Source organism: Sorex araneus, chromosome 5, assembly GCF_027595985.1.
Source record: "Sorex araneus isolate mSorAra2 chromosome 5, mSorAra2.pri, whole genome shotgun sequence".
In the NCBI taxonomy this organism is placed as follows: Eukaryota; Metazoa; Chordata; class Mammalia; order Eulipotyphla; family Soricidae; genus Sorex; species Sorex araneus.
In genome coordinates, this window is record NC_073306.1 from 198,720,149 (window position 1) to 198,742,897 (window position 22,749).

General features: G+C 42.7%; 1 protein-coding gene across 1 annotated transcript in view; it reads right to left on the reverse strand.

The window, feature by feature from the left end:
* Nucleotides 1–11,311, reverse strand: part of CDKL2 (cyclin dependent kinase like 2) — a 51,830-nt gene extending 40,519 nt beyond the window's left edge. The window contains exons 1-3 of the mRNA XM_055140492.1: nucleotides 11,171–11,311; nucleotides 6,634–6,828; nucleotides 2,078–2,272 (exon numbers count right to left, since the gene is read on the reverse strand). Of these exons, the coding sequence (XP_054996467.1) occupies nucleotides 2,078–2,272; nucleotides 6,634–6,801 (363 nt within the window). The 5' untranslated portion in view covers nucleotides 6,802–6,828; nucleotides 11,171–11,311. The remainder of the gene's footprint in view (nucleotides 1–2,077; nucleotides 2,273–6,633; nucleotides 6,829–11,170) is intronic.
* Nucleotides 11,312–22,749: the final 11,438 nt, after the last annotated feature.

The window sequence follows — 22,749 nt, forward strand, 5'->3', positions numbered from 1 at the left end:
CCAACACCTTGGCTGCAACACATAGAAGTGGTTTCAGGGGCTGGAGTGATAGCACAGCGGGTAGGGTGTTTGCCTTGCACGCGGCTGACTCAGGTTCGATTCCCAGCATCCCAAATGGTCCCCCAAGCACTGCCAGGAGTAATTCCTGAGTGCAAAGCCAGGAGTAACCTCTGAGCATCGCCAGGTGTGACCCAAAAAGCAAAATAAATAAATAAATAATAAATAAATAAATAAATTTTTTTTCTAAAAAGTGGTTTTGGTATAGTCACCCACAGTTCCGTCTTTCTGGATCTGTCCTCCCCTCCCTTCACCACAGGAAGCTGAATGAAATCACTGTCTTGCTGTCTCTGGACGCAAATACTCTATGTTTATGATTTAAACAGCAGAACTGAAACGCAGGCGATAGGAGCAGGATTTTTACTGAAACCTGTCATTGCAGACTTAGGTGACCAGGAAAGTTCCTGAAAAATGGTAAGCTCCAAGATGATGCACTAATACTAGACACTGCCTAAATAAATGATTATACCTGGTGATTTCAGCAAAACGTTGTTTAGGCATCTACAAACACTTCATAATGCCCTGTATTAGTTGGGTCAAACGAATTAATAGTAACCTTAAATGAGATTCTTTTTTTTTTTCTTTTTGAGTCACACCCAGCGTTGCTCAGGGGTTCTCCTGGCTCTGCACGCAGGAATTACCCCTGGCAGTGCTTGGGGGACCATATGGGATGCCGGGGATTGAACCCAGGTCGGCCGTGTGCAAGGCAAATGTCCTACCCGCTGTGCTACCACTCGGGCCCCTTAAATGAGATTCTTAATATGTATACTCAGCTTATGAAAGGATTTGAATGCTATGTTTTTGTTTGTATTTTGTTTGGGCTTTGGAGCCACATGCAGCAGTACTGAGGGGCTATTCTCTTGTCAGCGTGCTGGGGTCAGGCCGTGGCTCCTGCATCAGAGCAGGTAGTAAGCCCACTGAGCTCTCTCTCCAGTTTCTCCAGGCTATTTTAGCTATTTCAGGTGATGTGCTTAGACAGCAGATGTAAATCAATTATTTGGGCAGAGAAATAGTAGAGCAGGTAAGGTGCTGGCTTTGCATGCAGTCAACTGAGTTCAATCCCCAGCACTCCATCTGGTCCCTGGAACCCCACCAGGAGTGACACCGGAGCACAGAGCCAGGAATAAGCCCTGAGGTCTGCTGGGTATAGCCCCCCCCACCCAAATCAAACAGAAATATACAACTCAAAACCTAAATATTAAACCATATAAATTATATGCAGAACTTAAGTATTTATAATTAAGTGTACTGATGTTGGCAACTTATTTATTAATTTTTGCTTTTTTGGGGTCACACCTGGCAATGCATAGGGGTCACTCCTGGATCTGCACTCAGGAATTACCCCTGGAGGTGCCCAGGGGACCATATGGGATGCTGGGAAACGAACCCAGGTTGGCCACATGCAAGGCAAACGCCCTACCCGCTGTGCTACCACTCCAGCCCTGGCAACTTATTTTTAATGCAAAAATAAACAACATAAATTTATAAATAAATGGGAAAAGAGAAAATAAAATAAAATGAGAAAAGAGATAATAAACTATGTACTAAGGCAAATATAGGAAAATTCTAACAAGTATGGAGACCCGGTGGCTGGTTATGGATATTCATTGTAAACTCGACTTTTCATTATGGCCTGAGATTTTCTAAATTAATTTAAAAATTTTGAGGAGTAGAGACTGGAGTGATAGCACAGTGGGTAGGGCATTTGCCTTGCACGTGGTCGACCCGGGTTCGATTCCCAGCATCCCATATGGTCCCCTGAGCACCGCCAGGAGTGATTCCTGAGTGCATGAGCCAGAAGTAACCCCTGTGCATCGCCAGGTGTGATCCAAATAGCAAGAAGAAAAATTTTTTTGAGGAGTAATAAAATGTGTATTTGGACACATGAAAATTGATAATATCAAAGCAATTAGTTTATTTCAATTATTTTACTGAGCCCAACTTTTAATAAGTGTCTCAGTGGATTCAGTGATTTGCATTTGAGATCAACAATTGGAAAAATAATTATTTAAACACTTACATTATGACTATGACAAAATCCAATTCCATTGATAATCTGAAACAAATACTTTTGAACTAGCTGATAGTCTAGTCCATTTGGAAAGAGCTCCAAGTCATCAAGCATTGTATGGTCAACAAATTCAAAGACCAGATACCATCGTTTTTTCTTCTTACACACTTCCAAAAGATTCACCAGATTTTCATGTCTGAGTTGCTGTTACATAAAAAAAAATAATGATTTTTAGAAGATTAAATTATTAGCGACTAGTCACAATCTAAAAATAGATCTTAACATGAAAAAACAAATAAAATGCATAAGCAGTATAAATTATTAAAAACTATATTCTGTTTTTTAAATTATAGTTGAGAGATCATAATGCTCCATTACCCCATCAGAGAACACGACAAAATCGATAGCAAAAGAAAGTAACTTTAGTTTTTTTTGTTTGTTTGAAAATTTGGATAATTTATTGAAAATAATTCAAGGCTGTTAGGTATTCAAGGTATCAGATAACTGGGGGAGGGGTTGTTATTGCTATGGAAGTAACCAGTTTTGTACTTGGATTTTGTAGACAGTGTTTGTTCTTGTGCACCAATGTAGTTGGGCACTTTCTCTGTTTTCAGTCTGATCTTTCATCCAATGATGCTTCCATCTCTGATGCTTCCATTATTCAGTTACTGGATTGTTCAGCAAGCATCTTGGGCAATCCATATTTTCTTATTTCTTTTACTATGCTTGGATTAAGCAAGACTATAAAAATCCACATCTTTGATTCATGGCCTAGAAAATCATAATGATTATTTATTACCCATAGCCTTTACCTTGAAAAAAATGTTAAAAGAAATTGTTTAGACAGAAAATTACACGTTAGAAACTCTGAGCTACATAAAGCATGGAAGAATGCCAAAGAAGGAGTACGTGAAGAATAAGTAAAAACATGGGGCTGGAGCAATAGTACAGCGAATAGGGCGTTTGCCTTGCACACAGACGACCCGGGTTCGATTCCCAGCATCCCATATGGTCCTCTGAGCACCGCCAGGGGTGATTCCTGAGTGAAGAGCCAGGAGTAACCCCTCATGCATTGCCAAGTGTGACCCAAAAAGAAAAAAAAGAATAAGTAAAAACGTTTATCATTTGTAGTCCTAACAAATATATAGATACTATCTCTCTCTCCTTGCCCCCCCTCTACCCCCCACTCTCTTTCTCACATTGCCTGGCTCACTTCAAGGTCCTACTCTTCATATTCTTCACTGTTTTACTTCTCTTCCTTTCAAGTGGTGGTTTCTTAATGTATATTTTACTCAATTTTTTAATTTATCTCAGTGTGAGTTCTTATAAATTACTTGGTCGACAGTAAGAAACAGCCGAACTATATGCCCAGAGGTGATATTAAGAGACCCAGAGACATATTTGACAGCCTTCAAGGCCCCAGAAAACAGTTACTAGCTGTTTGATGACTAGGGGTCATCAAAGAAGGAAGAAAGGGAACATCTTTGGCAGAAAATTTTACCTTGAATTGGCCCTAAAAATCCACAAACTGTAAGTTAAGAAGAACCACTCCTAAATAGGTTCTCTCGAGGACTACAATCCAAATTCAAATCATATTAATCCTGCAAATTGGATTAGATGATGTCAGAATATTAGTGCAACCAAGTTTCCTGGGGTAACCTCAAGTGTTCTCAAGAGCCTCACAGAAGCAAACATAACTCCTCTCAGGGGGAAGAGAACATTATCTAGAGAATCAAGCTATGTAAACAGTATTTAAAAAAATTAACACAGAGCGAGGTATGTGGTTCAGTGGTAGATCATATGCCTTATATATGTAGGGCCCTAGGTTTGATCCCTGATACTGCAAAAATAAATAACACAGTCATGTCTCGATGATTGGATGTGATTAAAAAAATTTTTTTTAAAGCAACAGGAACAACTACACAAGAGATTTCATTAATATAGACATTAGAAAAGTAATCAATTTAAATATTTAAAAAAAACCCACAACAGAATAGTTTTTACAATCAATTGAAGACTATAAGGAAAAAAAACTAATAAAATGTTAGAATTAAAGAGTAATTGAGACTGGAAAGATAGTACAGTGGGTATGGTACTTACCTTGCATGCAACCAACATATGGACCCCCAACCCTTTCTAAGCCCCTCCAGGAGTGATCCCTGATCACAGAACCAGGAGTAATCCCTGAGTTCTGCCGGGTGTGGCCCCAATATACTTCTATATATGCTGATATATAGAAGTAAACACACACACATATATAGAAGCAAACACATACACACACGTGTGTGTGCTTCTGTGAGGCTCTTGGGAGTACTTGGGGTTACCCCAGGAATTAGGTAACCCTAATTTAAAAACAACACCCCCACCCCCACCCCACATATATATATATATATGTTTATGTATATGGTTAAGTTTAATAGTAAATGTAGATGTAGTTAAAGTAGAATTCTGGATTGGAAAATGGTAGGAAGGAAAACATTGAATCGAGAAGAAACAAAAGAATGAAAGACAAAAAAAGAAAAAACAGAATGAAAGACCTAGGAAAAGAATATAAGTGAGGAGAAGGCAATGCAAAGTTTGAGTAACTACATTAAATATAAATAAATTAAATACTCCAATTAAAATGCAAAGAGTGGACCAAGAACATAGCTCTGAACTGGAGAACATGCTTTGCAAGCAAGGTGCCATGGGTTCAATCCCCAATACTACATGGTCCCTAACTGGGAGCAACTCCTGAGCACTGAGCCAGGAATACAGTCCCTCAGTTCTGCTGGATGTGGCCGAATATCAATCAAATGCAGACTATCAACAGGAGAAAACAAAAGAATCAACCGCATCTTCTTTGAAACACAGGCCTTACATGTATTTCAAAATATGGGGAATGGACAGCAAGTACAGCTAGTAAGGTGCTGCTTTGTATGCAACCAACCCAGTTCAATCGTAGCACCATATATAGCCCCCTGAGTACTGCCAGGAGTGATTCCTAAGCACAGAGCCAGGCGTAAACCCTGACAACAGCCACGGGTAGCCCCCAAGAGTAAGTGTGACCCAAAACAAAACAAAACCAAACAAGAATGTAGCTCAGTTCTTTGCCATGAACGAAGCCCAGGCTTAATCCCCAGCAATGCCGAGAAAGAAGGAACAACAAACAAATGGTAGCTATAAGCTTAAATGAAGTCTGAGCTAAGTTTTGTGGCATTTGAATACTAACATGGGGAGATCGCTCAAAGGCCTGAGGTTGAGATCGAGAAAGCAAGTCTGGGAAGATCCTTCACAAGGTCATGTTGTAAAGCATTCCTTGACAGGTGCCTTGGGAACTGGATTTCAGGATTCCCTTTATTTTCAGAACACATCCAGTAGTTTAGTATGCCAGCAACACTGTCTATGCTGAAACCCTAATTTAAAAACAACAACAACAGGGGGCTGGAGCGACAGCACAGTGGGAAGGGCGTTTGCCTTGCACGCGGCTACCCGGGTTGGATTCCCAGCATCCCAGATGGTCCCCTGTGCACCGCCAGGAGTAATTCCTGAGTGCAAAGCCAGGAGTAAACCCTGTGCATCACCACGTGTGACCCAAAAAGCAAAAAAATTTTAAAAATGATAAAAACAACAACAACTGTCACAACAAAACCCTTTGGACAGGTGTAATGAATTTCTTGATAGAGAACAAGAGGCTCCTTGCTGAAAGAAATACAGAACTCCTGAGCAAGTCTATCAGCAGAGGATGAGAGCAAGCCTGTGTCAGGCCCCCTGGAATACACCCCAGGCGTCTTTTCCCTTTACTAATTTTGCTTTATGCACCTTAACTATAATAAATTACAGCCATGAGGCACCACAGTGTAGTTCAGTGATAAGGGTGTAAGTTTTGCATCGTGTGAGGCCAGGATCTGATCCCTAACACTTAAAAATAAGACCACCACCATGAGTAAACGACATGTTGAACTGCAGGCACTCCTACGAAGCATTAAACCTAGAGGTAGTTATTGGTACCCCCAAGATATGTTAGACAAACATAGCACAATAGATACAGGAGGCAGCGACAAATACTGCTCAAATCATGTTTATGTTCCTGATACAAGTGCATCTGCATACATAATCATTTTGTTTGTTTAAATGTTATTATAGGGGCTGGAGCAATAGCACAGCGGGTAGGGTGTTTGCCTTGCACATGGCCGACCCCCCGGGTTCAAATGCCAGCATCCTATATGGTCCCCTGAGCACCACCAGGGGTAATTCCTGAGTGCAAGGCCAGGAGTAAACCCTGTGCATCGCCAGGCGTGACCCAAAAAGCAAAATAAATAAATAAATAAATAAATGTTATTATAAAAACACACAAGGTTCCTGCACTTCTTTTTTGTGCTGGAGAGATAGCGCAGACGGTAAGAAGCCTTGCCCGTGGTTGGCGTGGTTCAGATCCCGGTACCTCATCTTTGCCATGCACTGGCAGGCCGAGTTCCTGAGCCCTGCAGAGAGTGGCTCAACTCCCAGTGTTTTCCCTAAATACACAGGAAAAAAATCTCCATCAGGGAAAAAAAAACTTTTTTCAACTCAGTGTATTTACTCACCTTTAGTAATTTGATTTCTCGCATAGCGATTTTTTTCACCATTTTGTCATCATCACTTTCTAAGAACTTCTTGATGGCGACAATTCTTCCACTATCTTTATTCCTACACTTCATCACCATTCCATAACTCCCTTCTCCAACCAGGCCTAAGTTCTCATATTTTTCCATTTTGATTCAAGACCAAGATTTTTCTCGCTGTGAAAATCAAATCATAGTTAATAATGTTCAGTACAAATGTAATGTTAATTCTGCCACACTCCAACAAATATTCTTCCCCACTTGTCTTCCTGTAGTCACTGTATTGCATGCTAGCAGGTGCTGACTCACAATTTCTTCCTGCTTATAAAACATCTACACTGTTGAAAAAATATTTACCCACATCTCATATTAGACAAGGCCAACTGAATTGCATTAATTCACTTTAAGCTTCTAAATGGCGTAGTAATGAAATTCATTGTTTTTAATTCAGAAAACAGCAATCATTGAAGCATATTATAAAACCTATGTCACTTTAGAAAACAAAAGTCCTTTTCACTTAAAGGTGAAAATGACACAACTGAATTTGATTTTAGTCAAGATCAATTTTATTTTTTTACAATAGGCTTAAGAGAACAAAGCTGAAAATCTTTATGCACTTCAATTGGGAAATTGTTCATAATATGATCATTTACAACTTAGCAAGAACCTTTGAAAAACTTCACGTTCTCACTCCAGCAATTAAATTCCTATATTGAACTTTAAAAATCGGAACTGGAGCAACAGTACAGCAGGGGGGGCACTTGCCTTGCACCTGGCCCACCAGGATTTGATTCCAGGCATCCCATATAGTTCCCTGAGCCCCGCCAGGAGTGATTCCTGAGCCCAGAACTAGGAGGAAACCTTGAGTACAGCCAGGTGTGGCCCCAAACAAATGATCCCCCCAAAAAACTAACCCCCCAAATAACAGCAATGTCACCCCAGTATATAAGCAATTTTTAAAAATATTAGTACAAGCAAATACATCCTTTAATGACTCCTCATGATTAGTTTGAACATTTGGGACTGGAGGAATAGTTCCGTAATATAGAGCACTTGCCTTGCAAATTTATAGTCATGAGTTCAAATCCTTGGTGCTGTCATGCGCACTGAGCACGAACCCTGAAACTATTGTTCGAGCCCGGCAGCTCTGCTACCTGTGATTTTTGGTGCCACAATTTCTGGCTGCACCACAGCCAGATGTGCACGAGAACAAGAGGGCATGACCTCCCGTGGGCACTGCTACTGGAAATGATCTTTCGAGAAGTGAGGCCGGGGAGACTGCTCAAGTTCATGCTGGAGTTCACGCTTTGCACACTCGGAGGCCCCGGCTTGATCCCCTGCACATGGCTAGGAGTGGGCAGCAGGCACTGAGCAGGGTGCAGCCAGCCCTCGAGCACCACCACGCGTGGTTCCCCCCCGAGGACACATGTGAATACCACCCGGAGCTTGGCAAGAATTCCAAACCGGAACTTGCAAGCGTCAAATAAGGAACGCCACGCCCCGCGAGCAAGGGAGGACACATCAAAACGAACGGCGCGCGAATCTCGCTGAGCGCCTGAGTGAGGACCACCGCGAAATGTGCAAGCACCGGTTCAGCCTGGGTGACCCTCATTCTTTACGCTGCCACCACCACCACCAACGGGAATGAGGAGAGGGAGGGATTTATCTGTTAAGTTTGATCATTTGAACTTTGCATTTTGAAATCCTAGACATTTCATTGTATGACATTTCCTAGATAAAGGTAATTCCAATAAATTCTTTCTTACCTTACTAATGACTAAGGAAGGGCCAAAAATTATTTCTACTACTTATTTTGGAACAGGAAAAAAAAACTTGTTTCTTCAAAATAAAGGTATAATTTTACTCATGGATAGAGTGTCACGAAATATAAAAGCTAACAAACAAAACTTTAAAGTTTTGTTGTTGTTGTTTGCTTTTTGGGTGACACCCGGCAATGCACAGGGTTTGCTCCTGGCTCTGTACTCAAGAATTACCCCTGGCGGTGCTCAGGGGACCATACCATATTGGATGCTGGGAATCCAACCCGGGTCGGCCTCGTGCAAGGCAAACGCCCTACCTGTTGTGCTATCGCTCCAGCCCCCTAAAGTTATTTTTAAACATTGATTTTTTTCTTCTTTCTTTCTTCCTCCTTCCTCCTTCCTCCTTCCCTCCTTCCCTTCCTTCCTTCTTCCCTTTCTGCAGTGCTGGGGCTGGAACCCAGTCTTCACACAAGCTAGACAAGTGTTCTTCCATAATCTACATTCCAAGCTTAAAATCTGATCTTGAAATTAAATTTTAGAAGCAAAGATTAAAAAAATAACTCCTACTCCCAATATGGTTCTGGAAATTTGAGGAGAAAAAATCCTTTGGTAACTATATATTCAAATGATTCATTGCTGATCATTTTAATTTGACAATGTAAAATTACTCACTTATATAAATCACAAAGAACAAATTCTTACCTATCATACATCGTATCATGAGCATACATCAATCTAAAACCAACTTGCCTGGGGCTGGAGCAATAGCACAGCAGGTAGGGCATTTGCCTTGTGCGCAGCCAACCCGGGTTCGAATCCCAGCATCCCATATGGTCCCCCGAGCACCGCCAGTAGTTCCTGAGAGCATGAGTCAGTAGTAACCCCTGTGCATTGTGACCCAATAAATAAATAAATAAATAAATAAAACCAATTTGCCAAGATAGTGAATTATGATTTTTCTAAAAATGTGATTTCCTGTGCCAGAGAGATAGTATGGTGGGTACAGTGCCTTGCATGTGGTTAACCCCAGGTTCAATCCCTGGCACCCCATGCCCCTGAGCCTTGCCAGGAGTAAGCCCTGAAAACCACCAGATGTGGCCCCCAAACCAAAAATGAAATGAAATAAAAGTTTCTCTTTTGATAACAAAAAACAAAACAAATGCATTCCTATTCTAGCAAACCATGCAATCCAATGTATGTATTTTTAGCCCTTTACACTTAATAGTTTGAGTTTCTTTTCTCTGTCACTGTCACTGTTATCCCATTGCTCATCGATTTGCTCAAGTGGGCACCAGTAACGTCTCCATTGTGAGTCTTGTTAATGTTTTTGACATACTGAAAAATACTCCATGGGTAGCTTGCTAGGCTCTGCCATGCAGGCGGGATACTCTCAGTAGCTTGCCGGGCTCTCCGAGAGGGACAGAGGAATCGAACCTGGGTCGGCTGTATGCAAGGCAAACACCCTACCCGTTGTGCTATAGCTCCAGCTCTCTTTTCTCTAGTAGATGTAAATAATACTTTGTATAGAAATACATGGAAACTAAAAGATTGATCTTGGGGGTGGGGGAGGCCTGAAAATAAATTCTAATTAATACCAACTCTAATTACTTCATTATTTTAGTACTGTTTTGATAGTAGATTCTATTAGAAGCAGGTTTTACAGCGGTGCCTTTAACACTGATTTCCAAACATTTGGCATATTAATCTATTTTGCACCAACTTTGTTGTTGTTGTTTCTGGGCCACATCCGGAAGGTGATCGGGTTTATTTCTGGCTCTGCACTGCAGGATCATTTCTGTTGGCCTCCTGGAGCCATGTCGAGTGTTGGGTCCCCGGGACCAAACCCAGGTCAGCCACTTGCAACGCAAGTACTTGCAAAGCAACTACTGACTGTACAATTGCTCTGTCCCAGAAGACACCTGTTTTATTAAGTATTAGACTTTATCTCTTTTCTTTTTTTCATTTGGGGTAGAAGCACAGGGCTATGCTTGGCTCTGAACTCAGGAATTACTCCTGGAGGTACTCAGGGGACCATATGGGATGCTGAGAATCAAACCCGGGTTGGCCGCGTGCAAGGTAAACACCCTACCCGCTGTGCTAGAGCTCCAGCCCAAGTATTAGACTTTAAATTTATCATGCAAGGACAAAAAGGAGTTGGAATCTATATAAACTGGATCCTTCACAGTTTGCCATCGATGTACTTATATATCAAATTGCAAAATGAATAAAATAGAACTTACAAGCATGCCTAAGATTTTATAAACATGTCACAAGATAACATTGCAAGCCGTCTTTATTTATTTATTCAGTGAAATTTATTCTCACTGCCAACAGCACATTTGGTCGCCACACATCAAACGTGCCCACTTGCTCAAGTGGTACTGTCCACAAATACCTTACAATTATCACACCTTTGTATATATATATATATGTACACATATATGTATACATATATATGCATATATATAATATATAACCCGCAATGCTTTAGACAGTAACTCATAAACTGGAACTTCTCCTGCCTTTTCACTCCTAAATATAAGGCTACTACCAGCTTAACGGGCCAATCGGCAACGTAGTATTTCTGCACACGAACCATGTAAGCCAAGATGACAACAGTTGCAATCATAATTTAAATGACAATGCCAACAATTTCAACCAAAAAAATCATGCCCATTTCTATTGTGTTAAACACAGATTGAAATCTAGTTTTGCTAGAAGCACGAGATAATAAAAGCTTTAAAAACTATTATACTTACAATTTCTTAAAAAAAAAAAAAAGGCTTTTCTGTGCAAAGTCCCAAAGGTTTTCAACTCGGAAACAAACTAGAGGTGAAATGCATCTCCCTTGCAGGTGTAAAAGATGCTGACTAGCGACTGGCAAATCCGGCGCCTTGGCGATGGATTTCTTCTGCGCACACAGTCACGGGTCCGAGGGGAGGCAGCAGAGCCTCCGCCCTCCGCGAGCTCAGACTCGCCTGCACCGCCGGCCGCATGCTGCCGTTGTCAAGGCAACGACCTCACTCTGTCCCCAGCCGTCGGCTCAGTGTCCAGAGAGAACTGCAGCGCAGGTCAGGATGTGTCCGCGGCCAGGCACCCACACCTGTTAGACCAGGGCCTGGAAAGCAGTGAGCTGGGCCGGGAGGGCACTTCCTACGACTCGGCAGGTGCCCGGGCCCCGGGGCTGAGAAGCCGCGGGGTTCCCAGCAAGCCCGAGGCCAAGGCGGCGGCCACTGAGCTGCAAGGGGCGGATCCTCCCCGCCCAGACCCGCCCTTCGCCCGTCAAGACTCCCTTGATTGGTCCGTCCGTGTCGTTAGGCTCTCTGATTGGCTTGGCCGCAGCAACCCCACCCCTCACCTGGGGCTCCGCCCTGGTTCTGTTCTCCCTGGCACGGGAATCTGCACACCTAGGGGCTTAATCGAGCAGGCCCGTTCTGACTTCACATGCAGACACTCTGTTCGCTCTGCCCACAAAGGCGAGTCCGGTGCCCACCGAGACGGCAAAGATGGTGATGGCTTTGCAGGAGTGGGAAAAAGTGCAAAAGCGGATTATGCAAATCCGCTCGCAACCGGCCCCTTTCTTTCCGGTGGAGGCGTGGAATAAGTGTGATCTTTCTGAAATAAGCGGGAGATGAGAGTGACAGCCTAGGTGATGAATAGTAGCGAGGCACAGGAAGGAAGGCTACAACACAACCTGTTCGGAGGGACCTGAGCGGACAGCCTGAGCACTGAATGAGGGGCACTCTAAATGACAGAAGAAATGGAAAATACAAGAATGAAGAGGAAAGGCTCGAGTGCCGCTGGGGAGCAACACGGGTACCACACTGGCAGAATGTTGGCATAAAGGACAGGGTGAAGTTAGGGAATTTTTTTTTTTCTGCTTTCGGGTCGCACCGCAATGTTCAGGGGTTACTCCTGGCTCTGCACTCAGAAATTACTCCTGGCAGTGCTGGGGGACTATATAGAATGCCAGGGATCGACCCAGGTCGGCCACGTGCAAGGCAAATGCCCTCCCTGCCCGCTGTACTATCACTCCGCATCCGAAGTTAGGAATATTTTTATGACTCAGATCAACTTCATTCATGACCAGATTTTTTTGTCCAGCAATTTTTAAGACCTCATTTGACTGTAGCGATAGCACAGCGGGTAGGGCATTTGCCTTGCATGCGACCCACCGGGGTTCAATTCCTCTGACCCCCAAGGCAGAGCCTAGCAAGTTATCTTGGTATTTGATATGCCAAAAACAGTAACAAGTCTCACAATGGAGACGTTACTGGTGCCCGCTCGAGAAAATGGATGAACAACAGGATGACAGTTGCTACAGTGCTACAATTAATAGAAGCTAAGCATTCTAAAATGTTTGTCTCCGAAATACTTTGGTCCAATTGAAAGTATTGTGCGTAGCAGATATAACCTTAGTCAATATTCAAACATTACTGCTCTTTGTATGCTAAGAACAAACATTTGGGCTGTAATCTTTTGCCAAGTTTGGTTAGCATGAATTCATCTTCCAGGTCATAATTGATCACCTTTGACAAACTGCTATCTAACTCCTGAACACGTAATACTGAGGACTCGGTCCTGGAAGCTGGGTATGGAAAGGGTAATTCTTTGACTAATCCAACATGTCTTATTTTGCTGTTGGGTTCCACACCCAGAAGTGCTCAGGAGCCACTCTTGCTACGGCCATGGGCATGAGCTCAAGCCCTTTGAGCCATCTCCCCTGCTCCTGAATCCAGGAGTCAATGAAACAATGAATTCTATTGTCCTATTGTTAAGGAGGTGGCCATGATGGTGATGGAGGGGGGGGGGGTCCATGACTCATTTTGTTCATTCATTGAAGTTTTAAAATTTTAACTTATCTCTTTTATGTGAGGAGGGACAGAGATTCTCTTTTACATGATGTCAATCTAGAGCCTGAAGCATGAGAACAAGAATTCAAAATTTTATTTTACTTTTGCAACTTAGAAAAATATTTACATAAATATTTAAATTTCACTAAGACAGCCTGGAACAGAAATGACCTATTTATGGGTTTTTGTTTTTGCCACACTTGGCTGTGCTTAGGGCTTACTCCTGGCTCTGTGCTCAGAATCGTTCAGGGCTTGGGTGACCACATGGGGTGCCACAGATCGAACCAGGGTCAGTCTCACCTAAGGCTAGAGTCCTACCCACTGTCTTAACTCCCTGGCTCCAAATGACCTGTTTACATCCCACTGGGAACTAAAAGAATTAAAGACTAAAAACACTGGATTGGGGGCCATCTTGCCCCACTCAGCAGTGCAGAATCCTGGCCAGCGGGCACTGCAAGCCAGAGAATGCTCGGGACCCCAGACTGGCCAACAACACTGGGGTGCCCCAGACCAGGCGGAGAAGGCGCAGACTCCCCGCTTTCTCCAGATGGAATCCCGGCGACAATGAGCTTCTACTGACATGGCTCCGGTATGTGGGGATGGGGACTATTTCTCCAAACTGTGCGGCTGCTTACAAGGTCACGCACCCTTCCCTGATATACAAAAATCCGCTCAGGAACGGCTCCTCCACCGGGGCGGCCGTGATCCCAGAGGCACACAAACCAATCTTGGAACACAGTGGCTGCTGGCAGAAATACCTCTGGACTTGATGACTAAAATACCAGAATTCCAAAAGTGTGCGGCTGCTTTCTCGGCCATGCAACATCATATGCTCTTCATTATCAGCAATAAAAAACAAATGATCTAATGATCTAAAGGATCTAAATAGATCTAAAGGATTTAATGATGCCTTTTTGACAGGCCTGAATGTTGGAGGTAAAACTCCAAATAATAGTGGGTTTTCTGGCAAAAATTGAATGTAATCAAAGTAAAGAGAGAGGAAAGTGAAAAGCATCTGCCACACAGGCAGGGTGGGGGGTGGGAGGGGGGTATACTGGGGTTCTTGGTGGTGGAACATGTGCACAGGTGAAGGGATGGGTGTTTGATCATTGTATGACTGAGCTTAATCCTGAAAGCTTTGTAACTGTTGTCAGGGTGATTCAATTAAAAAATATATATATATATATATATATATATATATATATATACTGGATTGGGGATGGTTGAGAAAACAATTATTGAAAATAATTGTGTTTGAAAGCCGATTGTAAATGAGCTATAGTGTATTTAATTAAACATCCTGGGGAGGGGCTGGAGTGATAGCACAGCGGTAGGGCATTTGCCTTGCACGTGGCCGAGCCGGGTTCGAATCCCAGCATCCCATATGGTCCCCTGAGCACCGCCAGGGGTAAGTCCTGAGTGCATGAGCCAGGAATGACCCCTGTGCATTGCCAGGTGTGACCCAAAAAGCAACAAAACAAAACAAAACAAAAACATCCTGGGGAAAGCTACACACATTTACTGGAGAGCCCCCACCCCCCAAAAAACCAAACAAACACGTAAACAAGGAAAAAAATGAAAAAAAAACGGAAAAGAGAAGGGCTGGAGAAATAGTAGTGTTTAAGGTGCTTGCCTTCTTCATTTCCATGAACCCCAGTTCATTTCCAGCACCTCAGGATCTCCTGAGCACTTCCCATGGTGATCCCTCAGCACAAAATCATGATTAATGTCTGATGAGGAAAAAGCTTGAAGAGATAAGAAAATAAACAATGAAAAATTAAGGAAAGGTAGAGAAGGGGTCAGCACTGATGAAGGAGGCAAAACACACACTGCCTGGATGTTCTTAGAAAAACTTCACTGGGCAAGAAAATATTTGCATGCTACACATCTGACAAAGGGCTAATACCTAAGATATATAAAGCACGGAATTGGAAAAAAAAATACCAACAACCCCATCCAAAAATGTGGCAAGGGTCAAGGAGACAGCACAGAAGACTGGAGTGCCACTTTGCATGTGGGCGCCCTGGCTCCCAGCTCTAGCACTCCACAAGCACTTCTTAAGCAACCCCCAAGTCCTGAGTAGGGTGTACTCCTTGAGCACTGCTGGACGTGGCCCTCAAACAAAGCAATTAAAAGAGAGATGAAAACATTTGATATACATGTATATATCCAACGGGCATAAGAAAAAGTGCTTAGGGTTGGAGTAACAGCACAGTGAGTAGGGCATTTGCCTTGCACACAGCTAACCTGGGTTCGATTCCCAGCATCCCATATGGTCTCCCAAGCACCGCCAGGAGTAATTCCTGAGTGCAGAGCCAGGAGTAACACATTGCCCGGTGTGACCCAAAAAGAAAAAAAAAATGCCTGTATCAAAAAGGTCAAGGTCAAATAGGGGCCGGAATGATAGTGCAGTGAATAGGGAGTTTGCCTTGCACATGGCCAAGCCAGGTTCAATCCCCAGCATCACCAGGAGTAATTCCTGAGCACAGGGCCAGGAGTAACTTTGGAGCATTGCAAGGTGTGACCCCCACCCCCCCCCCAAAAAAAAAAACACACAATACCAAAAAACCTCCAAACAAAAAAAGGTCAAATAACCAGTATTGTTGGACATGCAGTGAAAAAGAACTCATTCACTTTTGGTGACATTGCTACATTGTTCAGCCTCTATGGAAAATAGTGTGGAGATTTCTAAAAAAATTTTAAAATGGAGCTACAATATGAACCAGTGATTCTTTCACTGGCATTTATCCCAAGAACACAGAAAAATTAATTCAAAAAGATATTTTGCACATCTATGTTCACTGAAGCACTATTCACAAATAGCTTAGATTTGTAAATAATCCAAACACTCAAGTACAAATAACAAATATAGAAATTGTGGCCTACATACATAATGGAATATTACTCAGCTTTAAGAAATGATGAACTCTTCCCATTCCTGCAACTCGAAAGGAGCTACAGCAGGTATGCAAAATTCAGTGAGTCAGAGGAAGGACAGATGCGATTCTCTCACTTGTGGTTTATAAACAGAGGGCCAGAATGATAGTATAGCAGGTAGGGTTGGTTGCCTTGAATCCAGCTCATGTGATTCAATTCCTGGCAACACAGTTTCCTGATCACTGCCAGGGAACATTTCTAGATGACCCCCTCTCCCCATCCCCCAAAAAAGAAAGAGAATGGATAGTGGACAATGGAAACAAATTCTTGGGGAGTAATTAAAAAATGGAGGGGATGGGCTCCAACCAGAGCTCCCAGCGGCCAAAGACCTCTGGAGCTTAGCCACAGCCATATTCAAGGCCCATCTTCACACGTTTGGATGAGCCTCAAGCTCATCCGGCAGAGGAACCCAGGTGTGTGGGACCCAGGGCTGAGATGTCCAAGCCTTGGATCGGGACTGGGCCTCTTCTGCCCAGATTTCCCATTTTCCAGTAGCTAGGCGGTCACACCTAGGGACTGGCCCAGCACTATGTAATCCCATCAACGGCCAACATCCAGAGACTTAAAACCAAGCTTCCAGAAGCAAAGCGGCCACACGATATCTCATAGCCTACTTCCCCCTCTGGGAGAAACTGGCAAGCTACCGAGTTTCCTGCCCACATGCGAGAGCCTCGAAAACTCCCCATGGTGTATTCATAAACCAGTAACAAGCTGGGTCTCATTCTTGTAACCCTGAAAAAGTCTTCAATGTGGCATCGTTGGGAAGGACGAGTAGAGAGGCTTCTAAGATCTCAGGGCTAGGACGAATGGAGACATTACTGAGACCCACTCGAGAAATTCGACGATCAGTGGGATGGGGATGATGATGATGATGAATAACAAAACTAAGGTTATCAAGTGATAAGGAGTGGAACAAACTACAAGTGACAAAAGGGTGGGACTGGAAAGTGCAGGGGTTAAGGTGCTTGCCATGCATGCAGCTGACCCTTGTTTGAATCCCCAGCACCACTATTTCTGAGCACTATCAGGAGTACCTGAGCACAGAGCCAGGAGTAAGCCCGAGCACCACTTCTTTTCCCCACCTCCCGTCCCCGCAAAAGCAAAAATACATAAACAAGTGACAAAATGACAGTAGTGGAGTCTCTGGAATTTTGGTGGTGGGTGTGTACACCTTGTATACCAAAATCCTAAAGATTAGCACCAGATTGTAAACCATATTATCTCAATACTAAAATTACAAGAAAAAAACTTTAATTTTTGCAAAAATAATGGGAAGATGGAGGTCTAAGGATAAGAGATTAGAAATTACACATAATAGGCGATTGTTCTTATATGAAAGATGCAAAACAGAAAATGTACCCATTTGAGTCTGGATACTGTGAAAATAAAGTGAAACCAACAGACATGGCTTCACAAGGGGCAAGAATGGAGAAAAGAGCAAGAAAGCTTTTTTCAGAAGTTAAGGAAAGATTAAAGGAAAAAGTTTAGGCATCAAGGACACTGGATAAAGCACTCTTTATCAAGGATTTCAGCTAGACAACAAGGTAAATTATGAAGCTATTAGTCAATAAACTGAAAAACATGCACGGAAGGAGTGCTTGTCCTCAGAGGTGTGAAGATGAGTAGGAGTGAAAAAGGAGCGAAACAGGAGCACAGCTGTTAAAGAGAACAGTTCAAAATCTTAGAAAAGGCATGAGATGGTGCTCAGTTCTAAAGGATGAAAATTTTGGCTGCTCCTGTGGATCATTGAGAGGAAATAAAATGTTATTGGAGGTGAGCTGAAAGTTGAGGTCACAGTATGAAAAGGCATGAACTTTTCAATGAAAAGTCGTAATACAAATGATCCAAGTGAACTCAGTTTCTTAAACTTTCCTCTAATGACTCCTTTGCATGATGCTGGATATAAAAGGTATATAACAGTATACAAATCAAATATTTACTAATATGTAATAAAAATGAAATTTACTTTAGTCGGCTGGAGTGGGTCAGGCACTTGCTTTGTATGCAGGTTCCATTCCCAGTACCACATATGATCCCCTGAACCTGCCAGGAGTGATCCCTGAGCAGAGCAAGGACTAAAAGCTCTAATCTCTGCCAGGAGGGAGGGAGGGAGGGAGGGAGGGAGGGAGGGAGGGAGGGAGGAAGGAAGGAAGGAAGGAAGGAAGGAAGGAAGGAAGGAAGGAAGGAAGGAAGGAAGGAAGGGATTTCAAAGCACAATTTTATGATTTTTCATTACTCCCACACTGTTGAAGAAGCTATACTATACAGAGGAAAGGTTGAGAGCAACAGCTTAATCACTGAAGTGAAAATGCTCAAAGTACGTAAAGAAAATAATATGGGAGTATATGAGGAGAAATTGCAAGGAAACATAATAACCAGTTTCACTTCTAGATACTTAGAAATTAAAACGTCATAGAATTTTGTAGATTTTGCTATGTTCATAGCAGCATTGATATTCACAGTAGCTTAATTGGGACATTGATCCCAATGTCCACCAAACGTACATATCCATACAATGTTGTTCAGTCCAAAAGAAAACAGATACATGCTACAGTGCAGATGGATCTTCAAAACATACTAATAAGTCACAGAAGACTCCACATATTTTATATGTATAGTGTTCAGCACTACGGCTGGGATTATACTTTAGTGTAACACATACCTTACAGTGTGTTAGATGCTGGGCTCAATACCTGGCAACCTCAAAATCAAACTAATGATGTATTCAGCACAGAAACAAAGTATATTCGTGCTTATCAGGAACTAAGAATAGTGACTGTTCAGGATCACAGTTTTATTGCAGATGATGAAAATGTTCTGGACTAAAGTAGTGGTAATATACATTGTGAATATACTAAAAATCATGAAATTCTATACTAGAAGAGTCAATTTTGTCTCAATATCTCAATAGAGTAAAGAATGTACTGTTCCAGAGTTTGTTCCATAGTGAACACAGAGGTCAAACGTCAGAGAACAGCGAGACCATGTGTAAACACCACAATCGGATGTACAACTCCTGCTGCGTTTTTTTATGTGTGTTCATAGCATTAGTGAATGAGGGAAATTTAAAAAAGAAATTCTAAAGTTCTAACATCTGACATTTATTCTTGAATATTCAACTAGCATATGGAAATTCACTGTATCACTGTCATCCCGTTGCTCATTGATTTGATCGAGCGGGCACCAGTAACGTCTCTCATTGACTTATTGTTACTGTTTTTGGCATATCCAATACACACAGGTAGCTTGCCAGGCTCTGCCGCTAGGGCTCGATACTCTCGGTAGCTTGCCCGGCTCTCCGAGAGGGGCAGAGGAATCGCACCCGGGTTGGCCACTTGAAAAGCGAAAGCCCAACCGCTGTGCTATCGCTCCAGCCCCAGATCTATATATGATCTTCATAAACAAAGAGCTGCTATAAATCGTATTTAACTAAAAATAAATGTGACCAAGAATTCAGTTTTAACGCCGTCAACAACTGTGCTATCACAGCAGCATGGAAATTAACATAGTAAAAATAGTTGATCTCCCCTTCATATCAATGCCTGTCCTTTCTCTAGTAACAAGGTGCCATTTCTTTCCAAACTAGTGGCATCAAATCTAAGGAGTTATCCTTGAATCCTTTCCCTCGTATTCAATCCTCAACCTTAAGATTCTACCTCCAAAATATATCTATTGTACCTCTGCTTCTACATTCCAGCTGAAGTCACCATCACCTGATATCTCTTCCTAATTCAGGTCACATCACCGTCTTTTCAGACAGCTCTTGAACCATGTCAAGATCTTCCCAAAGGCATCTGCACTTGTTCTATTTAGAATGTTCTTTCTCCAGAACTTTTGTTTTTGGTTCATACCTGGTGCGGCTCAGAAACTCGCAGGGTACCAGGATCAAACCCATGTTGGCCGCATGCAAGGTAAATGCTCTACCCACTGTGCTATCCTCTGGCCCCAGCTCTTTCAGATCTTTTTTAGGCCTTCTTCTCTTCAAGATCTCCTCTATATATACATATATATTTTTTTGAGAGGGTGGAGGCCCACATCCCAGTGTTCAGGGTGTACTTCTGGTGGGCTGGGGGCACCATATGGGATGCCAACGATCGAACCAAGATGGACAGCGTGCAAGGCAAGTACATTGTGCTATTGCTTAGACCCCCTTCCATTTACCTCGAGAGATCTTTCATTAGCATCTTAGGCAACAGTCTTATTCACTATTACATTCTCACTAGTTCTACCCCTTAGCTGTGACCATCACTGTATCACTTGTCATCTCGTTGCTCATCAATTTGCTCAAGCAGGCACCAGTTAGTTTCCACTGTGAGACCTGTTACTGTTTTTGGCAAGTCGAATATGCCACGGGTAGCTTGCCAGGCTCTGCTGTGTGGGTGGGATACTCTCAGTAGCTTGCCGGGCTCTCTGAGAGGGATGGAGGAATCAGGAATCGAACCTGGGTCGGCCACATGCAAGGCAAATGCCCTACCCGCTGTGCTAGCTCCGTGACCACAGAAAAGTAATTAAGCATACTATGACTGTGTTTATAGTTCATCTAGGAAATGAATAGTACTCTTCATAATATTACTGTGAAGACTGAGTTGCATTCTGCCAGGACATACAGGACTAATCAGGAATGATAGCATTCATCCACATATTTTGCTCTCCTTCAAAAGACAAGTTTTGGGGCTGGTGCATAAGTACAGCGGGTAGGGCATTTGTTTTGCAAGTGGCTGACGTGGATTCAATCCCCAGCATCCCATATGGTCCCCAAAGCATTGCCAGGAGTAATCCCTGAGCATTGTGGGATGTGGCCTTTGAAATGCAACAAAAAAAACCCCAAAACCAAAACAGACAAGTTTACTCAAGATTAAGTACCTGCAGTATTGTCAGTAAACACCTAAAGTATTTTTGCCACTTATCACAAAAGTTTCTATGTTGAGGGGAGTTTTGGGCCACACTTGGCAGTGTTCCAGGGTTACTCCTTGCTCTGCACTCTGGAATCAATCCGAGCTTGCTAGGAGTGCTAAGGGGACCATGGAGGGTGCCAGGGATAGAACCCAGGTTGGCTGCATGCAAAGCAAGCACCCTACCTGCTGTACTATTGCTCCAGCCCAGCGTTACAAATTTTATTAGAGTTTTATAAACAGAATGGCAAGCTGGGGGGGGAAAAAAAAATCAAGGGCTTTTAATAACACATATACTACGAAAAATGATTATTTTTTATTCATTTGCTACAAAGATAATCATATACTGTAGCTAAAAGCACAAAACACATTATGTGGCTAAACTTCATACACGTATGTATATATTTTTTTGCTTTTTGGGGTCACTCCTAGCTCTGCACTCAGGAATTACCCCTGGTGGTGCTCAGGGGACCATATGAGATGCTGGGAACTGAACCCGGGTAGGTCGTGTGCAAGGCAAACGCCCTACCAGCTGTGCATACAAACTTCCTGGATCAAGTACTGACCTGTTCCTTTAAATTAGGTTGTTTTCAACAAACTGTGAGAGATAAATTCTATTCCTTGTAAAGCGATTTCCAAATCCATAATCAAATAAAGTATTACACTGTAATTAAAGTTGAAAGTGGATTTCTTTTATACTTCTAAAAATCTTAAGACTGGGGGCTGGAGCAATAGCACAGCGGTAGGGCGTTTGCTTTGCACGCAGCCGACCTGGGTTCGATTCCCAGCATCCCATATGGTCCCCTGAGCACCACCAGGGGTAATTCCTGGGTGCAGGACCAGGAGTGACCGCTGAGCATCACCGGGTGTGACCCAAAAAGCAAAAAGCAAAAAAAAAATCTCAAGACTGTACGCACTCTTCTCTTCAAATCTTGAGTTTCTTCTTTTCTTCTGGCTTATCTCCAATGAACTTGTCCAGACTGATTTTAAGGAATCTCACCATGTTAATACATCATCATATCACCCCTCTTAATGAGAGAAGTCTTAATTATAACTAATCTTTTGGTCTTCCAAGCAGTGTTTAGGGGGCCTAGGGGCCCCTCCTGGCAACTCTTAACTGACCTGGCCAGTGTGGTTCAATGCAGTGCTGCTTGGGCCTTGCAGTCTGTGAAATCACCCAGGCTGCAACTGGTGATCTTCTGGTGGACCCTGCAGTGCTGGGGGTTGAACCTGGGTAGGCTACATGCAAGACAGGAATGTTAACCCCTTTACTACCTCTCTCCCCAGCCCCTGTCTAGAGACACTGGTGAATCTGGGCGAGAACTACAGCTTCAGTTTGTCAATTTCCCCATTTCTCTTTTATTCCTTACCTTCTAACATCCTTTGGAAATCCCAAAACCTTTTATTAAAAATGTTAATTTGCTTTTGTATCACTCACTTTCTTGACTAATGATACACTCTTTTAACTCATACACCAAATATTTAAACAAACTGGGTTAGCTCTCATATCATACTTAAATGTTTGACATTTGCAACAAATCTCACAATTAAGCAACTGCTTTTTAAAACAATTCCTTATTTTCATTAGGTTGTCTGAAATGCAATTAAAATATTCTGAAACACAAGCCCACAAATTAAATTAGGGACGTAGATAAA